Below are 23948 nucleotides of genomic sequence, written 5' to 3' on the forward strand. Positions count from 1 at the left end.
GATGAGTCTCTCCTTTTGACAAATACAGTTGCTGATATTTGCCATTTTGGGGCCTAATATTTGGTTCCCCCTCTCTTTTAATGGCTTTATGAAATAAATCCCACTACCTGTGTCTTTAAAGATGATCACCTTCTCCCAAAGACTTTTCTGAATATATCCTACTAAAGTCCTGGGCAGTGTTGCTGAACTCTTGAACTCTGGGGTGCAGGTTCATAGTTCCTTGAAAGTGGAGTCACAGCGAGATAGAATAGTGGACTTCAGTAGGGCATTTGATATGGTTCCACACGGTAGGCTATTGATCAAAATATGGAATTTTGGGATTAAAGGTGATTTAATGGTTTAGTTCAGAAATTGGCTAGCTGAAAGAAGACAGAGGGTGGTGGTTGATGGGAAATGTTCATCCTGGAGCTCAGTTACTAGTGGTGTGTGACAAGGATCTGTTTTGGGGCCACTGCTGTTTGTCATTTTTATAAATGAGGATGAGGGCATAGAAGAATGGGTTAGTAAATTTGCAGATGACATCACAGTAGGCACAGTTGTGCATAGTGCTAAAGGATGTTGTGGGTTACAGAGGGACATAGATAAAGTGCAGAGCTGGGCTGAGAAGTGGCAACTGGAGGTTAATGCAGAAAAGTGTGAGATTGTTCACTTCGGAAGTAACAGAAATGCAGAGTACTGGGTTAATGGTAAAATTCTTGGCAGTATAGATGAATAGAGAGATCTCTGTGTCCAGGTGCATAAATCCCTGAAAGTTGCTATGGTTGACAGGGTTGTGTTGGCATTTATTGGTAAGGGGATTGAGTTTCAGACCTTGAGATCATGCTTCAACAGACATCTATTATAAACCGACTGACTCCCACAGCTATCTGGACTACACCTCCTCCCACCCTGCCCCCTGTAAAAACGCCATCCCATATTCCCAATTCCTTCGTCTCCGCCGCATCTGCTCCCAGGAGGACCAATTCCAACACCGCACAGCCCAGATGGCCTCCTTCTTCAAGGACCGCAGATTCCCCCCAGACGTGATCGACGATGCCCTCCACCGCATCTCCTCCACTTCCCGCTCCTCCGCCCTTGAGCCCCGCTCCTCCAACCACCACCAAGACAGAACCCCACTGGTTCTCACCTACCACCCCCCCAACCTCCGCATACAACGTATCATCCGCTGCCATTTCCGCCACCTCCAAACGGACCCCACCACCAAGGATATATTTCCCTCCCCTCCCCTATCAGCGTTCCGCAAGGACCACTCCCTTCGTGACTCCCTCGTCAGATCCACACCCCCCACCAACCCAACCTCCACCCCCGGCACCTTCCCCTGCAACCGCAGGAAATGTAAAACTTGCGCCCACACCTCCACACTCACTTCCCTCCAAGGCCCCAAGGGATCCTTCCATATCCGCCATAAGTTCACCTGTACCTCCACACACATCATCTATTGCACCCGCTGCACCCGATGTGGCCTCCTCTATATTGGTGAGACAGGCCGCTTACTTGCGGAACGCTTCAGAGAACACCTCCGGGCCGCCCGAACCAACCAACCCAATCACCCCGTGGCTCAACACTTTAACTCTCCCTCCCACTCCACCGAGGACATGCAGGTCCTTGGACTCCTCCACCGGCAGAACACAACAACACGACGGCTGGAGGAGGAGCGCCTCATCTTCCACCTGGGAACCCTCCAACCACAAGGTATGAATTCAGATTTCTCCAGTTTCCTCATTTCCCCTCCCCCCACCTTGTCTCAGTCGGTTCCCTCAACTCAGCACCGCCCTCCTAACCTGCAATCCTCTTCCTAACCTCTCCGCCCCCACCCCACTCCGGCCTATCACCCTCACCTTGACCTCCTTCCACCTATCCCACCTCCATCGCCCCTCCCCTAGTCCCTCCTCCCTACCTTTTATCTTAGCCTGCTTGGCTCTCTCTCTTATTCCTGATGAAGGGCTTATGCTCGAAACGTCGAATTCTCTATTCCTGAGATGCTGCCTGGCCTGCTGTGCTTTGACCAGCAACACATTTGCAGCTGTGATCTCCAGCATCTGCAGACCTCATTTTTTACTCAACTATACAAGACACTGGTAAGACTGCACCTGGACTATTGTGTATAGTTCTGGTCATTGCATTACAGGAAGGAGGTGGAAGCTTTGGAAAGGGTTCAGAGGAGATTTGTTATCTGGTATGGAAGGAAGGTCTTACCAGGAAAGGCTGAGGGAACTGAGGCTGTTATCATTGCAGAGAAGAAGGTTGAGAGGTGACTTAATCAAGACGTATAAGATAATTAGAGGGTAGATAGGGTGGACAGTAAGAGCCTTTTTCCTCACATGGTGAAGGCTAACATAGCTTTAAATTGAGGGGTGATAGATTGAGGACAGGTATTAGGGGTAGTTTCTTCACTCAGAGTAGTAGGGGCGTGGAATTGGCTCCCTGCATCAGTAGTAAACTCACCGAAGTTAAGGGCATTTAAATGGGCATTGCTCATACATATGAATAATAATGGAATGGTGTAGGTTAGATGGGCATCAGATTACTTTCACAGGTCAGTGCAACATTAAGGGTTGAAGGGCCTGTACTGCACTGTAATATTCTATTTTAAGTATAGTTATTAGTGTAAGTTAGTGGGAAATTCCAGGCATGGAGCCACATCTTAGCAAAGGTTACTATTTAAGGAGGAAGAAGCAGAGAATTGGTGAGTAAATGATTCAGCAACATAAAATATAGAACAATACCGTGCAGAACAGGCCCTTCAATCTAGACATTTGGCAATAATACAGCAATGAGTAAATGGCCTTTCAATGACTAATTATTTAATGCAACCGAGTTAAAAGATTATTAGTTCCTTTATCTCATTGCAAAGTAAAAACTTAGCTCAGCTGCAAATTATCATTTTGTATTTGTTTGAAATTTAAGTACATCATCAGAACTCCCTTTTACAAGCCAGCAGGGCTAATTTGTGCCAGGTTTTCAACACTGACTTGTGCTCCTTTCCAATATTTTATCCTAAAAGTACCACGTCAGAAGTGGAATTACCTAAAACTCTATGCAAATTATTTCTGGGTTAGGCACTTAGGAAAATATCTCACAATTGTTAAACATTTAGTGATCTTATTGCCATTTTTCTGCAAAATAGAACAAACTTGTGGTCAGCCTTACCATTGTTAGCTCTGTAAGCATTAACCAGATTCATAACTGAATAAAGCTATGGTATTAACAAGTATATGACTTAAAAGCTGACAAATAAGTGTTATCCACTGTTATTACATTCAGAATGTATTTGTGAACTGTTCAGGCTTCATTCTATTTTAAAATATTCAATCCCCATTTCTATTCTTATTGTTATATAAACAAAAAAAAAGCTTTCTAACGTTCCTTAAACATGTTCCTTTCATTTTCATCCACCATGACCTTCTTTCTCAATAACCATTTACCTTTCTCCCAATAAAGGAAAGCAGAGGAATAGTTATATTGAACAAGTAATATAGAAGTCCAGGCTAATATTTTCAGGAAAACAAAACAAAGAACAGCATGTACTGGAAATCTGAAACAAAAGCAGAAATTACTGAAGAAACTCAACAGGTCTGGCAGCGTCTGTGGAACGAAGGCAGAGTTCATGTTTTGGGTCCAGTGACCCTTTTTTCTGAATGGTTCTGAAGAAGGATCAATGGAATCAAAACATTAACTCTGTTTTCTCTCCAAGATGCTGCTGGACCTGCTGAGTTTCTCCAGCAATTTTTGTTTTTGTGTTAATATTCTGGGGCAATGGGTTTGAATCCCACCATGGCAAATGGTGAAATTGAAGTTCAGTAATAAATCTAAACTTAAATGCTAGTCTACTGGTGACCATGAAAACATTATGATTGACATAAAAACCCATCCCTGGTTCACTAATGCCTTTCCTTTAGGGGAGCAAAACTGCCAATTTTACCTAGCCCTCTAAAAAGAGGCTTAGTGAAGCCCAAATCATTCAGTTATATCTAAGTGCTTCAAAATCTAATAAAAGCAATGAAACCAGGCAGACCACCCACATTGATCAGGGCAGTGGAAATGACAGCAGCACATTCAGCCCTGTTAACCCTGTATGATGCTTATTACTAACGTGGGGTTTTGCGCCAATATTAGATGAGCTGATGCACAGACTAGTCAAGCAGTACCTTGAATTAGGCATACTCATGGCATCATACATTACAACGATCCAGACACCTGCCACTGATAGATCTCCAGAGATGATAGCACAATGGTATACAGCCGGGAAGGAGTTGCCCTTGCAGTCCTTAATGTTGAATCAAGACCCCACAAAGTTTCATGATGTCAGGTCAGACGTGGACAAGGAAACTTCCTGCTGAGTACCACCTAGAGCATCCTCCTGCTGATAACAAATCTTTTCTTCTTGTCAAACGTCATATTAAATGTATTGAGGGTAACAAGGAAACAAAATGTGGGAATATCTGTGTCCATCACCAAGAGTAGCCTGGTAGCCTACTATGACCTATTTTGCCAAGACCTAAAGGATGTAGACTGGGTCAGTAGCAGTTAGTAATGCAAGCATGTAGAGGAAAAACGTACATGACTGGAACATGGCCAATTTACTTGTAATGGATGCAGCTGCCCATGAAAGTATCAGCATGAGCTGCACAATCCTCATGGAGATAAAATACTAGGATGCACTGCAACATATTGTGTGTCCATACCACTGAATGGGATCAGTTTCAAGCAGATTCAGCAACTCGAGACTGAACATTATTGACATGGGGGGGCCACCAATAGCAAAGGCTGCATTCGACCACAATCTGAGACTTTTTGGCTCAGTAATTGAAATTGTAAGCCAAGGTACTATCAAGTGGCACATACTCCGCAATAGCCTGCTCACTGACTCTCAGTTTGGGTTCTGCCAGACTGCATTACAGCTTTAGTTCAAAAATTAGCAAAGTAGTTGAACTTGAAAAGGGAAGTGATAGTGATTTCTCTTGATAGCAGGGCATCATTTGACTCAGTGTGACATGAAGGAGAGCCTGTCATGCTGGAGTCAATAGTAATCAGGAGAAAACTCTACATTGGTTGGAGTCACACCTGGCACATAGGAAACTGATTGTGATTGTTAAGAGGTCAGTCATCTCAGCTCCAGGACATTCAGGAGAATAGTGTTCTGGGCCCAACCATCTCCAGCTGTTTCGTCGCTGACCATCCCCACCAAGATCAGAGGTGGAGATGAACATTGAGTAATTATCGATGTTTAGCGCCATTCGCACTTCCTCAGATGCTGAAACAATACCAGATGCAGACAGAACCTGGCTCAGGCTGATAACTTGATGTTCAGATGCATTATGATCACTGAATCTCCCATTTTCAACATCCTGGAGGTTATCACTGACCAGAAACTGAACTGGAATCAATCATATAAATACAATAGTTATAAGAGCAGGTCATTATGGAATTCTGTGATGAGGAATTCAACTCCTGACTCCGCACAGACTAACCACCAGGTATAAATCAAGAGTGTGATTTATACAGGGCTACTGTTCACTTGCCTGGATTAGTACAGCTCAAACAACACCATCCAGGATGAAGCTGTGCCCTTCATTGACAACCTATCTAAAACCTTCAACATCAATTTCCTCTACCACTGACCACAATGGCAAGAGTGTGTACCATCTACAAGATGTGCTACTTCAATCACCAAAGAACACTTTCTGAGTATTCCCACTTTGAGTTTCTCCCTCCCGAAGGCCCTCACTCTCTAACCCACACCCCATCTATACTCCCTTAAACCTGTCTCTTGACGTGTTCTCTCTCCACCATGCCAGAAAACTGTCTGGTTATGATTAGATGATTAGATTCCCTACAATGTGGTAACAGGCCCTTCGGCCCAACAAGTCCACACCGACCCTCCGAAGAGTAACCCACCCAAGCCCACTTCCCTCTGACTAATGCACCTAAACACTATGGGCAATTTAACATGGCCAATTCACCTGACCTGCACGTCTTTCACATGTGGGAGGAAACTGGAGCATCCAGAAGAAATCCACGCAGACATGGGGAGAATGTGCAAACTGCACATTATCTTTTAGTATGATTGCATGGAAACAAGCTTCGTGACATCAGCAACCCTAGTGTGTAATTACACACAGACCCAAATGGCTTTGATTTTAGCTACTGTTGTTTGTTACATGACCACCTACACCTGTAACAATTGCTGTAGTAAAATATGGTCTCTATATTTGGTCTCCTCATTGAGACAATGTAACATATAACTTCACACCACATTTTTGAGAAGGAATGTTGCAAACTGCTAAACTAATTTGATACAAATGAAGACACAATTGCTAAGTTCTTTCAACCTTGTGCAAGACCACTTAAAATTCAAATTTTAACATTTGTTCAATGAAAACCAGCAGTCAATTTTCAAGCTGAATGATACTGTTTGCCTCTGGCATGATGTTTGTACTTCGAAGAAAAGAGTGTCAAATTGTTGATTAGATTAGATTACTTTAGATTAGATTACTTACAGTGTGGAAACAGGCCCTTCGGCCCAACCAGTCCACACCGACCCGCCGAAGCACAACCCACCCATTCCCCTACATTTACCCCTTTACCTAACACTACGGACAATTTAGCATGGCCAACCCACCTGACCCGCACATCTGTGGGAGGAAACCGGAGCACCTGGAGGAAACCCACGCAGACACGGGGAGAATGTGCAAACTCCACACAGTCAGTTGCCTGAGTTGGGAATTGAACCCAGGTCGCTGGCGCTGTGAGGCAGCAATGCTAACCACTGTGCCACCGTGCTGCCCGTTGGTGGGTTGGAATAATCATTCTCCTCACAATTAAGGAAGTGGCAGGGTAAAGAATAAAGAATCTTTCTTAAGTTGAGATGATGTGGAATGCTTGCTGATACAACAGACAAGCTCACTCATCCTGCAGTAGTAAGCCACTTCTTGAAGTTTAAACTGCATCTTTTGGTTGAGTTTCTTATCTGAAAGACCTGTGCTGGATAATCTGCAGGTTCTGGCACATGGTTATCCCAACCACTGGCCCTCATATATGAACTGAGATCTTTTAACAAAAACCAGGAAATTAGAATTTCCTTGAACATCTGACTGTCAAAGGAGAAGGCAATGATTTCTGTAACATTTACTCTTAATTTGACAGATGGTAGGTGGTAACATTGCAGTTTTCAATATGTGTTACCATCAATGTAGAATTGATAAGTCCATCCACTTTAACCTTATCAGCCTTATAATTATGACAGAATGTTATTAATTGACCATGATGTTAATAGATGTAAATATACCCTCAGTTATTTCACAGGTGGAGATTTGAAGGAAAAAATATGCCCATTTTAAAGGAAAAATGAAGGAGTGGTTCAGGATTTATCCAATTAAAAAAATGCAATAATAAACTGTAAATTATAGGAGCAGAAGTAGGCCATTTGTCCCGTTGGTTCTATTCTGCCAATCATTCAATGAAACCGTGGTTGATTTGATAATCCTCAAGGCTGAGAGTGTGGTGCTGGAAAAGCACAGCAAGTCAGGCAGCATCCGAGGCGCAGGAGAATTGACGTTTCGGGCATAAGCCCTTCATCAGGGAAGTCCATTTTCCAAATGAAGGGCTTATCCCTGAAAGATCAATGCTCTTGCTCCTCGGATGCTGCCTGACCTGCTGTGCTTTTCCAGCACCAGACTCTCGACTCCAATCTCCAGCATCTGCAGTCCTCACTTTTACCTCTGAGATTGTGCTGTCTGGTCTTAGCCTCTCCCACAAAGGGAACACCTTCTCAGCATCTACTCTGTCAAGCTGCACAAGAACCCTATATGTTTCAATAAGGTCACTTCTCATTTTTCTAAATTCTAATCAATGTAGGCTCAACCTACTCAATATCTCTTCATAAGAAAATCATCCATGTCCAAGATCAACTTAGTGAACATTCTCTGGACTGCTTCCAATCCCAGTATATCTTTCCTTACACAAGGGGACAAAACCTCACAGTATTTTAGATATTGTCCAACTAGTGCCTCCTGTAGTTTTATACAGACTTCCAAATTTTTATATACTCTATTCTCTTTGGAATAAGGGCTAGCATTCCACTGCCTTTCCTATTATCTGTGAACTTGAATGCTAGCATTTTATGATTCATGCATGAAGGCCATCAAAGTTCACTGTGCTGCAGCTTTCTGCAGTCTTACGCAGTTTAACTAATATTCAGCTCCTCTATTCTTGCTGTCAAAGTACATAACCTCATATTTTCCCAAATCATATTCCATTTGCCAAGCTTTTACCCTCTCATTTACCTATCTATGTTCCTGTGTAGACTGTGTTATCTTCACCAAATGTCTTCCCATCTATTTTTTGCGTCATCCTCAAACTTGGCTATAGTACATTTACTTCTCTTGTCCGACATACATTGCAAATAATTATGATCCCAGCACTGATACCTGTGGTACTCCACTGGTAACAGGTTTCCATCCTAAATATGCCCCCTTAAAATTATAGAATCATACAATTCAGAAGAGGCCCTTCAGTCTATTGAGTCTGTACCATTATTAGAAACACTACTATCTACACTAATCCCACTTTACCATATTAAGTCCATACCCTGAAGGTTATGACACATCAAGTGCTCATCCCAGTATTTTTTAAATGTTGTAAGGTTACCCACCTCAACTATCCTACCAGGCATGCACACCAGACTTCCACCACTATCTGGGTGAAAATAAGATCCTCAAATTCCCCCGAAACCACCTCCCTTTCACTTTACAAGTGTGCTGACTTGTTCTTGACTCTTTGATTAGGGGGAGCTAGGCTTTCTATTGGACCCTTTCCATGACTTTTATAATCTTACATTCTCTGCTCCCAAATAAACAACCTGAGCTTATTCAGCCTCTCTTCATTGAAATGCTCCATCTCAAGTAACATTCAGCCTGACCAAAATTCTGTACAGCTCCAACATAATCTCTCTGCTCTTATAAGAGCCTTCTTAACTACCTTATTAACCTACCCAGCCACTTCCACAAATCTCAGGATAAGCTCCCCAAGATCTCTCTGAGCTTCCTAGTGTCCTGCCAGTCATTGAGTACTCCTTTATCTTGTTCCTTCTCTTGCGATGCACCAACTCATATTTATCAGAGTTAAATTCTATCTGCCACTGACCTACCCATCTGACCAAGCCGTTTATATCCTCCTATAACCTAAGACTTTCCTCCTCGCTTCCAACTATCCAGTCAATCTGAAGACAGCTTTGATGTGGTTGTCATAAAAAGTATAGGAAATTTGGTCTCACTCAAGAGAGCTGCAAAGACAAGCGAATAATACAAAAACAATTCTGGTGGCAGGGACTTAGAAGTTAAATGTTATCAGCGTGTAAGTGGAATCTGATTGCAGAAGATGTTGCCATGGGACAGCACATGGATAATGGAAGGGATATGGAATGTTGTTTGAGACACACCAGAAGTGATCATATGCATACAGGTAGAAAAGCACTTCAATATAAAGTGAAAGCATTGTAACAAGAGTGAAGTTGTGAGTTATCCCAAAAAGTAGACACAGGAGCTAGAATTCCTAATTTTCCAATTCTGCCCAAGTATACTATTCCAACCAAACCCACTGCTACAACTACAACTTCCTCTATATGGGGCTCCGTTGCTTTGCTCCTTTTGTACCTGTTATATGTCTCTCTTTTCCTCTTTTTTTCCAGTTCTGAATATTCATAGACATCCAGGCTTCTCTGGGCTGTCACTTTACTTTTCAGCCTAAAGGAAACATGTTGAACTGAAATCTCCGCAGTACCTTTTTGAACACCTCTCATTGTCCTGTTGTTGATTTACCCTCAAGTAACTTCCCAATCTATTTTGGTCAGATCTTGCCTTAATTTTATAAAATCTGCCTTACTCCAATCCAAAATCTTTTATTTGCAAACTATTTTTCTCCTTTTCCAGAAAAAAACACACAGTATTGTTGTTGCTGTCATGAAAATGTCCCTTACTGTCACCGCAAACATCTATTCATCTTCATTTCCTAGAATTAGGTCCAGCACTGTACCATCCCTTTGAGGATCATCCTCATGTTCATATAAGAAATTCTCCTGAATATGTTTCAAGAAGTCTGCTCCCTCGAAACCCTTTCTACTATGATTATCCAAACTAATACTGGAGTAGTTGAAATCCTCTAATATAATCACCTTGTTATTATTTTTAAATGCCTTGGTGAATTAATTACATATCTCCTCCTGTGTTACCTGCTGTTTGGGGGTCTATAATACACCCTATTAGTGTGACTGCCTCCTTTTTATTCTTAAACTTTACCCACAAAGCTTTATTTGACAACCCTTCCAAGATATTATACCTCCTTACTCAGCAACTGACTCCTTAATTAATAATGTGACACCACCACCACTTCTGCTCCCTCCACCATCCTGCATAAAGATCCTATAACCTGGATCATTGAATAGTTTGTCTTCTTCCACCCACAACTATATCTCTGTGATGGCAATAACATTACAGTTCCATATATCAGTATATGCCCTTAATTCATCTGTCTTACTGTTTATATGCCTAGAATTAAATAAAGACCATTCAGCCTTGCCTTATTCTCTTGAGACAGAACATGGCTGAATTCACTCTGCATTGGTTCCTTTTCTAGGTAATGCTGTGTTGCTACTAAACTAATGCACTATGTCCTCTTCCCCTGCTGAGCTAGTTTAAACTTCTTCCAACAACACTAGCAAACTCTCCCACAAGGATATTAGTCCCACTCTGTTTCAGGTACAGACTGTCCTGCTTGTAGAGGTCTCAATGATCCAGGAATCTATCCCAACCCTGTCTTATTTAAGTTAGCCAAACTTCTATCCAAGCTAATATATCACCCAACACAATGGATTCATAGTTTATTAATAAGTCTCATGTATGGTACTGTATTGAATGCCTTTTGGAAATCCAAATAAATTACATCTACTGGCTCCTGGTAATGTTTGTATTTTTAGTTTCTAGAGTATTATGAAGAGCGATAGTGAGGTGTAAGAACACAACTACTGCAGAGGCCCACTGCCATAGATGCCTGTTGGCTCATAAATTAAACTGTTGCAGAATTTAAATACTTAACAGTTGTCTAGAAAAACGTCAGCATTGTCTAGTGTATAGAAAATACCTTTTCTCTTGTATGCTTTAATCTGTAGCATGTGTAAGGCAAAGAATGTTCCTTAGATTTATAGCATTTGAAAGCAGAATTATAATTAATGGTAGGTATAATTTTCTTTAACTGCCTGTGAAAATGAAATATGCAGAACAAAGCATACCTGAGGATATGAGTGCTTCAGTCCATAGCTCATTAAAAATAAACCCATTGATTCTTAATAACTTTCTAAATTATTTGCAAGCAGTTGAATAAATCAGAATTACAATTCATTCCGACTGATAACCCAGGGCAGGTTTCTGAAGGTCTGTTGAGTATAAAAACGGATTTGTTACGTATATTCCTGAAACATTAAACTTTTATATCAAGGCTGTCTCTCACATTTTAGCATTTTAATACATGTATTCAGGCTTAGGTGTAATTTTTTTTCCCAGACATAAATGTTTCATTTTTTTCCTGAACATAATAGTTAATTTCAAAGTTAATTATTTAGCAGAGCTATAGATTCTCTAAACATGATTATTAAATCCATCTAATAAAAGATTAATCATTGGTTCCCCATGTTAATGTTTTCTTGGCAAATGTAGTCTCCACAGATTTTTATATTTAATTGTTATACAGCTTTTGACTGTTACTGAACATCCTGTTGTTATAAAACTTACTGGTGGAGAAAGCTTTCTCGAATGAACTAAAGGAAAATTACAAATCATGTCCCTGGATTTCTTTTGCCAGCACAAAGGCATGTTTTATATCTCGGAGGGTTTGTTACAAGAGACCGGTTTTTCCAACAGGATTGATTGGTGGTGGAGTCCCTGTAGGGACCAATGGCACTTCCTCTCACCTAATGTTTTATGGATCAGTTGTCAATTACATTGGAATTTTCTGCAGACTTGCCTGAGCATCGCTAAGTAATTCAAACCACAGCTGAAGCCAGTTTATCTAAAAGCCCTTAAACCCCTGTTGTTATCAGGTATTTGAAGTTATAAGGGAAGAAAGCAATGGGTAAAATTAATAACACAATTGAAGAAAGCAAAGCATGAAGATAGCATTACTCAGATACCCTAGCTGACCATGGATTTTACTTTTGGATTTTTCAACCTGTATTGCTTTGCAGGAAATTTTAGGAGAACAATATTCCCTGCATATACATGACACCAGAGATGATTACTTTTCCTTTGCTAAATAACTCAGGTTCAGCATTTTGTGAAGCTCTAGAAAGAAACAGCAGCAGAAAACCACAATGTCAGGTCCCTGCCGAATTTGAGTTTGTCACTTCTCTGATTATCCCTTATATAAATGGGAAACTGAATAAGGTAGAAACATTTACATTGCATGTAAGTGCCATGGGGATATCATAATGTAAGAGTAAAAAATGAGGTCTGCAGATGCTGGAGATCACAGCTGCAAATGTGTTGCTGGTCAAAGCACAGCAGGACGACCGCAGATTCCCCCCAGACGTGATCGACGATGCCCTCCACCGCATCTCCTCCACTTCCCGCTCCTCCGCCCTTGAGCCCCGCTCCTCCAACCGCCACCAAGACAGAACCCCACTGGTTCTCACCTACCACCCCACCAACCTGCGCATACAACGTATTATCCGCCGCCATTTCCGCCACCTCCAAACGGACCCCACCACCAAGGATATATTTCCCTCCCCTCCCCTATCAGCGTTCCGCAAGGACCACTCCCTTCGTGACTCCCTTGTCAGATCCACACCCCCCACCAACCCAACCTCCACCCCCGGCACCTTCCCCTGCAACCGCAGGAAATGTAAAACTTGCGCCCACACCTCCACACTCACTTCCCTCCAAGGCCCCAAGGGATCCTTCCATATCCGCCACAAGTTCACCTGTACCTCCACACACATCATCTATTGCATCCGCTGCACCCGATGTGGCCTCCTCTATATTGGTGAGACAGGCCGCTTACTTGCGGAACGCTTCAGAGAACACCTCTGGGCCGCCCGAACCAACCAACCCAATCACCCCGTGGCTCAACACTTTAACTCCCCCTCCCACTCCACCGAGGACATGCAGGTCCTTGGACTCCTCCACCGGCAGAACACAACTACACGACGGCTGGAGGAGGAGCGCCTCATCTTCCGCCTGGGAACCCTCCAACCACAAGGTATGAATTCAGATTTCTCCAGCTTCCTCATTTCCCCTCCCCCCACCTTGTCTCAGTCGGTTCCCTCAACTCAGCACCGCCCTCCTAACCTGCAATCCTCTTCCTGACCTCTCCGCCCCCACCCCACTCCGGCCTATCACCCTCACCTTGACCTCCTTCCACCTATCCCACCTCCATCGCCCCTCCCCCTAGTCCCTCCTCCCTACCTTTTATCTCAGCCGGCTTGGCTCTCTCTCTCTTATTCCTGATGAAGGGCTTATGCTCGAAACGTCGAATTCTCTATTCCTGAGATGCTGCCTAACCTGCTGTGCTTTGACCAGCAACACATTTGCAGGATATCATAATGTCCCTTAAATGTTGCCCAGGGGATTCTACCCAGTGAACACCTGGGTCAAGGATGTCCATGGAATTCAGACATTAGCATTCAATCAATAGGCCTTTCAGGGCAGTTGCTTTTGTCACAGCATAATTGAGAAGAGCAGGCCATTAGTTCAGACCTACACTTCCATAAGTCATTACAAAGGTTTAGTTACCAACAAGGTAGTCACTTTGCTTGACAAGCTGCTATTCAGGACAAAAACAACTCTGGTCAGATTTAACTATTAAAAGAAAATAATTCTGTTTAATGGAAACACACAGTTCTTTAACAACTGGTACAGAAAAATAAAGCATTACTAATCTGTTACAATAAGGTGAATTTTACTTTTCACTAAGTCCGAGGTGTGCCAAATTTTTTAAAGGAATTTCCAGCACAAGGCCCAGCAGGTTTTCTTGACCAATCTTAACAGACCTGCCTCATTAACTATATAGTCCATTCCTGTGGCTTTCCTCATGTGCAATTCTGGCTTCATCTTACTTCACATCATTCCCAGAGCAACTCACTACTTAGCAGATATATCAGAATCCAACAGCACCCCTTGTGCCCATGTCATCTCTAAAAGCCTATTATACACCTGGTAAGGAATGTCATGCTTGAGCTGCCCTGCTTGGTTTCATTTGCCCATATATGGCAGTGTGGAGAAAACGGTTTCCTGCTGGGTGTGCAAGCAGCTGGAGATCTTGCTGGATGAGGCAGGATTTCTTTGGTACAGTGGAGGCCACAACACCAGACCATTCAACCTGTTCTAGTCCATGAGCTGGATGCATGTCCCTGAATACAGTGTCCTTTCAGTAGCATTACAATGATAGTTGTCAATGCAGAAACATTTTGTAAGTGATTCAAAGATGTGCTATGAGGGTCCTTAGAGGTTGACACAAATGGAATGTCAATGTCCACAGGCATCAGATGCATGTGACCGATGTCCATGGATCATCCCCTAAAATGTTGGTATCCAACATGGAGATCAATCAGAGAAAGTGGTGAACTGAGCTCGCCAGTCACCTGCCTGGTTTCCATGTAATTAACTCGCTGCTGCCTAGAGGGAAATTCACCAGGCCACTTGTGAAAAGCTTAAAAGCTGGAACAGAATACCTCTGATGTCGAGATCTGCTTCTCATCTGAATTCACCATAAATCTTGCCACAGCCCATGTCGCTCAGACCATTAAAAGATTCTGCCTCATGTGACTTAAACAGTGCTCCTGTAAAGTCTAGATACATACACAGAAACCCATTATTTAGCCAATATTGCACCACGCTTCTGTGGTCTAAGCCATGTAATTTTAATTGATCTCACTGGAAATTGTAATTGGCAAGCACCATTTATCCACAACCAAGGACTGATTGCGATAAATGTGAATGATGGAAGTGGTACACACAGTAAAATGAACTCAATCGTGAATATTTCAAGTTGCCGCACAGTTTGAGACTTACAAAAGTGAATCTTTTGTAAGTGATATAAGATAATTTTAACATGTCTTTAAAATTCATGAAGTCCCACAAACATTTCATTTGGAACATTTAATGGGATCCTATGAGACTCGATAAAAGAACACATCTTGAATTTGTTTGAAATTTTAATGTCTGAATATTTATTACATTGCTCTGATTCATTTAGCAAGTAATTAAGCAGGTGACTGGGGTTAACTGGGTAATTAATTAACAAAAATAAAGAGGGAATCGGTGGAACTGGTATGTGGAAGGAGTGATAAGACTGAGTACAGTGGTGCAATGGGAGTGTCCCTATCACTGGACCAAGAGTCCCAGGTTTGAGTCCCACCTGCTCCAGAATAACATCTCTGAACTGGTTAATTAGAAAAACAGATTAATTTTTAAAAAATATTTATATTCAGGGCTCTCTTGTAACACTGTGGCAATGTCCCAGAGGCAGAAGCTGGGTTCAAATCACATCAGCTCCAGAATTATATAAAAACATCTCTGAACAGTTTGATGAAAAAAATAGATGAAATAAAAGTTAAGACTGCGTACAAAGGGCTCTTGTAGCACAGTGTCTTGGTTTCTGTTTCCACCCTGTATGGAGTTTGTACATTGTCCATGTGTCTGCTTGGGTTTCCTCTGGGTGTTCTGGTTTCCTCCCACAGTCTAAAGATGTGCAGGTTAGATGGATTGGCGAAGGAAAATTAGATTAGATTAGATTACTTACAGTGTGGAAACTGGCCCTTCGGCCCAACAAGTCCACACCGACCCACTGAAGCGCAACCCACCCATTCCCCTACATTTACCCCTTTACCTAACACTGTGGGCAATTTAGCATGACCAATTCACCTGACCTGCACATCTTTGGACTGTGGGAGGAAACCGGAGCACCCGGAGGAAACCTACGCAGACACGGGGAGAATGTGCAAACTCCACACAGTCAGTCACCTGAGTCGGGAATTGAACCCAGGTCTCTGGCACTGTGAGGCAGCAGTGCTAACCACTGTGCCACTGTGCCGCCCTATTGTCCATAGTGGACAGGGATGTACAAGCTAGGTGGATTAGCCATGGGAAATGTGGGGTTACATGGACTGATCAGGGGGTGGGATGCTCTCAGAGGGTCAGTTTGGACTCAATGGGCTGAATGGCCTGCTTCCATGCTGCAGAGATTCTGTGGTTCTCTGAAGCTATCATACTGCTTTGTTCATTATCTTAAAGGATTTGATGTTTGTTGTACGTGGCTGATAACTTTGAAAACAGTGAGCAACGAAGTACCGTCACAGTTTGTGAAGTGTTGAATGGCAGGAATACTGTTCATTCAGTGGAAATATAGCAGCCAGTTGGCAAACAGTATGCTGCTACAAACAGCAATATAATAGCAACCGCATCTCTTTTTGTGATTTTGATTGACGACGAACTATGGGTTGTCCTTCCATGTTTCTAGTGACAAGGCAGGGCAAATGCTCTGTTGTTACATAGTTATAGATGCCCATCTTGGATAATGAAATGATCCTTTGCCTGGGACTTGGGAGGGGTTATGGAAAAACTACTACCATAGGGAAAAGTCCCCACCTGTCACGGTTCACAATTCTAGTTATCCTGAATGGGTTCACAGAATTTAGAAGCTTTTATATTATATGAAGCACAAATGCAAGGTGTTAGCCCATAAAATGAATTGAATAGTAATGCTGTATGGTTTCGAGATAAATATCTTTACATTATCTGCAAATGAATGGAAGTTTTAGAAAACTGCCCCATTCCCTATGGAGTCAAGTAAAGAAGAGTCCATGTGAGGCGAGCAAAGCTTCTCTCCAAAATGTCTTTTGTCAAAGATGGAAGGCACAGACAGTGATTCATGCAAAATTCTACCACACATCTGTCCTAAATGTGAGTCGGAGATACTGATGGCATCCGTCCATCTCTGGTGACATTGAACTGTGCCCAGGTGTATGTTGCTTCTGGGTTGAACATTGTCTGTTGTGGCTGTAAAGGCCAATTTGTGAGTGGATGACTCCTTTCAGGAATGATTCAAAATATACCAAGAAAAATCAATTCTCAATTTGCCAGAGGCTGTCAATAACCTAACTGTTAATTTTTAATGTAGGGTAGCGTAGCTGTCAGTTGACTGATTGCATTTTGATTTGTATTTATTTTCAATTCAATAAATCTTTCTTCTAAAATATATATCTTCAGGTTATTTGGTGATTCTCAAGATGAGAGATGTCAGTGATGAGGAATGGAATATTTTGTCATCCATTGTAACAGCCCAATGTGGATAAGGCATGAGCCATCTGCTTTGAAATATGATCATATGTGTCAGTTGTGACTCAATTGTAGCACACTTGTCTCTGAGTCACAACGTTCTGGGTTCAATTTCCATTCCAGAGCTTGAGCACGAAAGATCAATCAGATTACAGGAGAGATGTGATTGCCCTGGAGGGTGTGCAGAGAAGATTTATTCAGAGGTTGCCTGGGCTGGAAGTTTTAGTTATGAAGAAAGATTGGATAGACTGGCTTTTTTTTTCCCTTGAAGTAGATGTGACCGAGGGGACATGATTGAGATATATAACATTATGTGGGGCATGGTGAACAGGAAGGAACGTTTGTCCTTGGTGGAGGGATCAATAAAGCTAATAGTGCTCATGGGCACAGATTTAACATAAGGGGCAGAAGGTTTAGAAGGGATGTGGAGAATTTTTTTTTGTACCTAGACGTTGGTGGGACCTAGAACTTACTGCCTGTAAGGGTGATAGGGACAGAAACCATCATATTATATAAGTATTTAGACGTGTACTTGTGATGCCAGGGCATACCAAGCTGTGGGCTACATGTTAAAAAATGGGATTAGAGTAGTTTGGTACTTGCTTTTGACCAGCATAGACTTGATGAGCAAAAGGGCCTTTTTATGTGCTGACCTCTATGACCTTCTGACATTCCAGTGCAATTACAAAAGTACTGTTGCACCGTTGGAGGTGCCACATTAAACTGAAGCCCATGTGTCCATTCAGGTGGATGTAAAAAAAATCCTATGGTACTACACTATCTCCGAAGTACTGCACATCCTAACCAATACTCACCCCTCAATCAGTATCACAGAAAAATAGTTTATCTGAACTTTAGCAGCTGTTTGTGTGGGAATGTGGTGTCTGTAAATTTGCTGCTGTGTTTCTGCATCATAGCAATATACTTCAAAAGTACTTCATTGGCTATAAAGTGTTTTGAGATGCTCAGTGGTAGTGAAATGCACTTTATAAATTCAGATCTTTCTTTCTGCAATGTGAACCTTACTGCACCAAAATTATATTTTGAGAATATAATATTAATTATAATTGACTTATGAATGGTTTTGCCTTTAGATCTGAGTTGAGGCAACTCACTGGATTTCATTTTACTTCAAACTTTCCTAATATTGATTAACATTTAAAAAATTAACATAACATAATATTCCTTTCACCGGATTGCACGTTGGATTCAAACCTTTCCTGAGGAAGGATATATTTACTTGTATTTGTTAAGATTTAGGAGAATCCGAGATGATCGCAGTGAAACATATCAAATTCTTAATGCTGAGATCAATGCTGAGGGGTTGTTTCCTCTGCCTGGAGAGTCCAAACCTTGGGCTGACAGTTTCAAAATAAGGAATCACCCATTTAGGGTGTAAATGAGAAATGTTCTCAATCGAAAGGTGGTAAATGTTTGGAACTCTACCCGAGAAGCTTTATGCGCTCAGTCATTGAGTATATTCAGGATAAAGTTGATAGACGTTTTGCTACAAAGAGAATGATTGACATGGAGGCAGTGTAGGAAGGTGGAGTTAAGGTAGAAGATCATCCCTGAACTTATTGAACGGCAGAGTAAGCTTGAAGAGAGAAATTGCTGACTCCTCCTACTTCTGATGTTCTCAGTAACAACAGTTGACTACTTTATAAAACATTGCTACAGTAACTTTTCTTCACTGTAGCAGTATATCCTCTGCTTTATAGTGTACAATATTCCAGCTCTCATCAAATTTGAATTATGCATAATTTTAAGAGGAGAATTTGATAGTTACTACTGATATTGGATGCTGTTATCTTTATTATGATATAGGATATTTGAAACTGTTTTATTGAGTGCTAATTGTGATTAATACCCTTATGGATAGACTAAACAATTGAAGTCTAATTTTATTAAAGACTCCTATTTTTTAATTTACTAAACATGCATTCAAATGCTGCTGTGTGAGGGCAGACTGTTATGTGCTGCATTAGTGTAATTTATTAACATGCTGCTACCATAGGGTCAATAGAATATGATTTTGCCTTTTGGCAAATTCCTGACGCTAGGTGAAGGGTACAATGTTAGGTACTTGCGTTTTTGACCAGCTTTCAATTTAAAATTTCAAGATGACTATTAATGCAGCAATTAAGTCAAACAAGTGATTCACTTCAACAAACATGCAGACTATCTGTTATCCTCTAACAATTAATAAAGTGCTTTTAAAGTTAATTTGGATTATTAAATAATCAAATTCTTCAGAAAGAGTGAGCTTCATCGTGAATTCACGTCATATGCTGAATTTCTATCTAGGGGATATTGTAGATGAAAATTCTTCTGTTGTAAATTATTTATACATGAGATCATTATGTTGGAAGAATACAGCATTTGTCTAAAAATTAACATAACATAACCTGTTCTGCTTTCATTTCTCAGCTCCCACTGAATCACCCCTACGGCCTAAGCTGGGTAAGTGAGGATATTTCAACATTGCATGAATGCTGTCTGTAGATCTTCCATGATCTATTGTTGTCGGAATGCGTTCTCAACATATTTTCAGTGATATGTCATGATTTTATTCAACTGTTGCACTGCATATACTTGTTTCACGTTGGCCCAAGTTGTCCTGTTTATCAATTTAACTTGTTTCATGTTTAACAAAAGGGTCATAAAATATATGTAATAATCTGATAGGATGTCATTGTATCACTGCTGACTAATCAACAAAAATCTTGTCCAGTGTATCAAAATTTCCTCAATGTTTTTCGTTGTGCTGGAACCTCAAACAATCTGACAGAATGTGCAGAAAACTGCAGCCAGATGATTACACTCAGATAAAGACCCTTTCAATAAATAATGTTATTAATACCAGGAGCACAATTTTCCCCTCACTGGGAAAGATGACAAGAAAGATAAATAATTGGGCAAGTTGTCCCTGGAGAGATACTCACACTGTCTTGCTATCACAGCAATTGGGTTGTCAGCATGAAAGTTCATTTGTGCCCTCAACTTGTACCAACCCGATTACCTGCCTTCATGGCAAACTATAAAAGTGATTAGTTTCCAAACAGGAAAACTAAGGTGACCTGCCTCTGTGGAGTTACTATAGAACCATAGCAATGATGCAGCAGAAAATGAGACCATGCAGACCCAAAGGCACCTAGATGCCCATCCAATCCCATCTTTCTGCACATGACCCATAGCCCTGCAGCTTACAGTACTTAAGGTGAAGATTCAGGTACTTTTTGAAAAGAGTTCAGGGTCTCTGCCTCCACCACCAACTCAGGCTGTGAATTCCAGCTACCCACCACACTCTGTGTAAAAAGATTTTGCTCACGCCCCCTCTAAACCTTCTGCAATTTAGCTTGAATCTACAACCCCTGGTTTTTGAACACTCTGCCAAGGAAAACAGATCCTCCTGTCTACTCCATCCCTACTCCTCATAATTTTGTTTCCCATTTGCCTTCTCTGCTCTAAGGTAAACAATAGCGTCCTTGCCAATCACTCTTTGTAGCTACAATTTACCAGTCAGGCAATATTCTAGTAAATCTTTCTGAACTCTGTCCAGAGCAATTACATCCTTCCTGTGATGTGGCAATCCTACTGCACATAGCACTCCAGTTGTGACTTGTAATGTGGTGATCATAACTGCACACAATACTCCAGTTATGGTCTCACCATATTACAGCTGAGGTGCATAGGAGCTTCATTTGCCTCAACCTGATGCAGTCAGCAGCATTGATGAGGAGCAGGAGGCAGGTCTCTGAAAACCATTGCCCTGCCATTGTTACTAACTACATCCCACCTCCTTCAAAAGGAAATTACCTATTCACTTTTTCAGCTCCTCAAAGTTTCATAGATTGAGCATCCAATGACCATCTCTGTCTCATAGATTGAGCATCCAATGACTATCTCTGTGTCCTAGTGGCTGCCACTATCTGATTGGCTGGCAGCCTCAGGCAGGTTAGGTTTTCTTTGGTGATGCTAGATTAGAGTGGTGCTAGAAAAGCACAGCAGGCCAGGCAGTTTTTCAGTGAGCCTCCTTCATTGGTGATGCTCCTGACTGAACAAAATGTTGGCCAGTCAGAACTTTTAACACCAAGTTGCTGCTGGATCCAGTGGTCTTTCTCCTTGGAGGGGCCTGGGAATTAACACGGATGTCACCTGCCACAGCAATTTATGCTCAGAGCACTAAATCCTAACTAATAACATTGAATGGACTGGGTGTCATGAGAGGAGAATTCCTTTTGTGTTTTAGTAATCTCTGGATCCATTATAAATGGAAGTAGGTACATCAAGTACTATTTTAATTTGGAGAGAAATATGACTCCATCCTAACGTGTTATAAACTGCTTCAATGTTGTATATTTAATATAATATTGAACCAGACCATACAATAGCATATAAGTTGAAGTTTTTTTGATTTTTTTTTAATCCTGTAGTCTTGAGATCCTTTCTGGAAGCAATATAAGACATTGTCTTCAAAGCGTATAATGTTTTTTGACATGTGACTGACTGATACACAAGCCCCAATTTTGTGAGGCTCCATTTTATCAGTGTCATTTTGTACAATCATTATTTCTGCTTTGCTGTCCTTGCAATAGGAAGTAACAAATAGCTGCAAAATTGAGGTTGCATGTAAGATGGTTGGGATCATGAGACTTACAGAAATTACTTCCAAATTGCTGAATAAAGAGAACCACATCATCAGATCTAAAGATATATCTGCACCGTGCACAGTGGCTCCTGAACAATGGTCAACATGTTTTATAATGCCACTCCCACGCATATATGTCAGTGAAATATGTTGTCCATACCTCTGTTTCACTGTGGGTGTACTAATTGAGCTCTATCTGATTTAAAGTCAGCTTTTCCCGTTGATGTCAAGTTCATCACAACATGTTCAATGTGACCCAATCCATCCAGGCCATTGTAATGGCTATGTATCAGATAGACCAGTCTTCAGTACATCCCTATATCAAACATGTGAACTTCTGAAAGCTGACAATGAGAGGTTAGGCAGGGAGCTTTCATATGCTGTAGCATCAATAGCCAAACTTCTCCTCTCAGAAACACAATCCAAAGTCCAGTTTAAGCACTCTGGCCCACCCTTCTGTTTGACCTTAATGTTCTTTCCCAGACTTACTGGCACCAGTTCCCGGGTACTGACCTCATTAATGACTAAACATCTGATATCAGGTTAAACATCCTGTTTTCCTGTCATGTCGAAGAGCCTGTAGAATCATTTGAACAAGAACTAACTTGCAATTAAGAATCAAAACAGAAATTACTGGAAAAGCTCAGCAGGTCTGGCAGCATCTGTGAAGAGAAATCAGAGTTAACACTTAGGATCCAGTGACCCTTCCTCGGAACCCTGAGTTCTAAGGAAGGGCCACCGGACCGGAAAGGTTAACTCTGATTTTTCTTTACAGACGCTGCCAGACCTGCTGAGCTTTTCCAGCAATCTCTGTTGTTGTTTCTGATTTACAGCATCTGCAGTTCTTTCAGTCTTTTTTTAACCTGCAATTAACTTCAGGCCTGCCTCACAAACAAACAACAAGGAACAGGAACAATTTGTTCCTTTTATTTTAAACATAAGCAGCTGCCCACAGTTTCAAAGGTCATCTTCAGCTCACAGTTCGCAGCTCTAAAACCAAAACTGATAAAAGAGTAAAATGAAAATAATGAAAATCAGCAAGGATTCTAAATGCATCCTTTTGCATTTATCTACTAAGCAGTGATCTTTAGTGTTTCATAGAAACACTGAATAGGAAGGAAAGTTCCATAATGTATTTTACTGTTTGCATAAAATTGAATTTATCTATTTCCTATACCCAATATTCCCCTTAGTTATTCCTTCATCTTCCCAGTCTTTCAGTGGGAGGATTATTTGTGCTGGAATGTGGTGCTTTGAGCCTGTGGTAGGGTTATAAGTCTGAAGCTCTCAATGCACTAACTCCAAGTGTCCAAGGAACAATTGGATCTGTGCACGAGAACAATGTAGCTGCCAGCATGTCACCTGACACACTCTCAATCATATGTGGTATTTGGTTGCAGTGGGACGATGTGCGTCCACCTTGTAAGGAGGTCACCTGCTTTGTCCTTCACCAATCACACCATCAGTACTGAGCACCATAGCTGGAGCCCCAACTGGCTGGGTGGCAATAATTTATAAAATGTTAACAAAATAAATACAAACATAAGCTCTTTAACACTATACAAGAGCTATTTAAAAGGAACTCATTACAAATATCCAAAAGAAAGATTCAGACCCTTTACAGATATCCAAACCGCAGTAAACATTCATCTCTATCTCCAACACTGAAGCTTCTTGTTCAGGTGGCATGGCCTTCATTGGTTACCTTTTTGGCAAAGTTCTGTGAATTCAATCAATGCTATTCTTTTCAATTAATGTCTCTCCTTGAGACCTTACATGGGCTTCCTAAACTAATGTTTTCCACAACGTGGTAGGATGTCTTCCTCTCTGACAACTCCATAATCTTCTCCCTCTGGAATTTTCTTCTAAGCAACTCAGGACTTTTTCCTTTCTGCCCCAAATGTTCCGGAGACGGCTAAATTTCTCGCATTCTGCTGCTAAGAATATTTTCCCTCCAAATGAACCTATATCTC

The 23948-nt window shown here is 41.5% G+C and overlaps 1 protein-coding gene across 1 annotated transcript in view; it reads left to right on the top strand.

The window, feature by feature from the left end:
- Window positions 1-23948, top strand: part of reln (reelin) — a 376824-nt gene that overhangs the window by 111389 nt on the left and 241487 nt on the right. The window contains exon 5 of the mRNA XM_060843157.1: window positions 19755-19787. Coding sequence (XP_060699140.1) covers window positions 19755-19787 — 33 coding nt within the window. The remainder of the gene's footprint in view (window positions 1-19754; window positions 19788-23948) is intronic.

This window comes from Hemiscyllium ocellatum, chromosome 23 (genome assembly GCF_020745735.1).
Source record: "Hemiscyllium ocellatum isolate sHemOce1 chromosome 23, sHemOce1.pat.X.cur, whole genome shotgun sequence".
NCBI lineage: Eukaryota > Metazoa > Chordata > Chondrichthyes > Orectolobiformes > Hemiscylliidae > Hemiscyllium > Hemiscyllium ocellatum.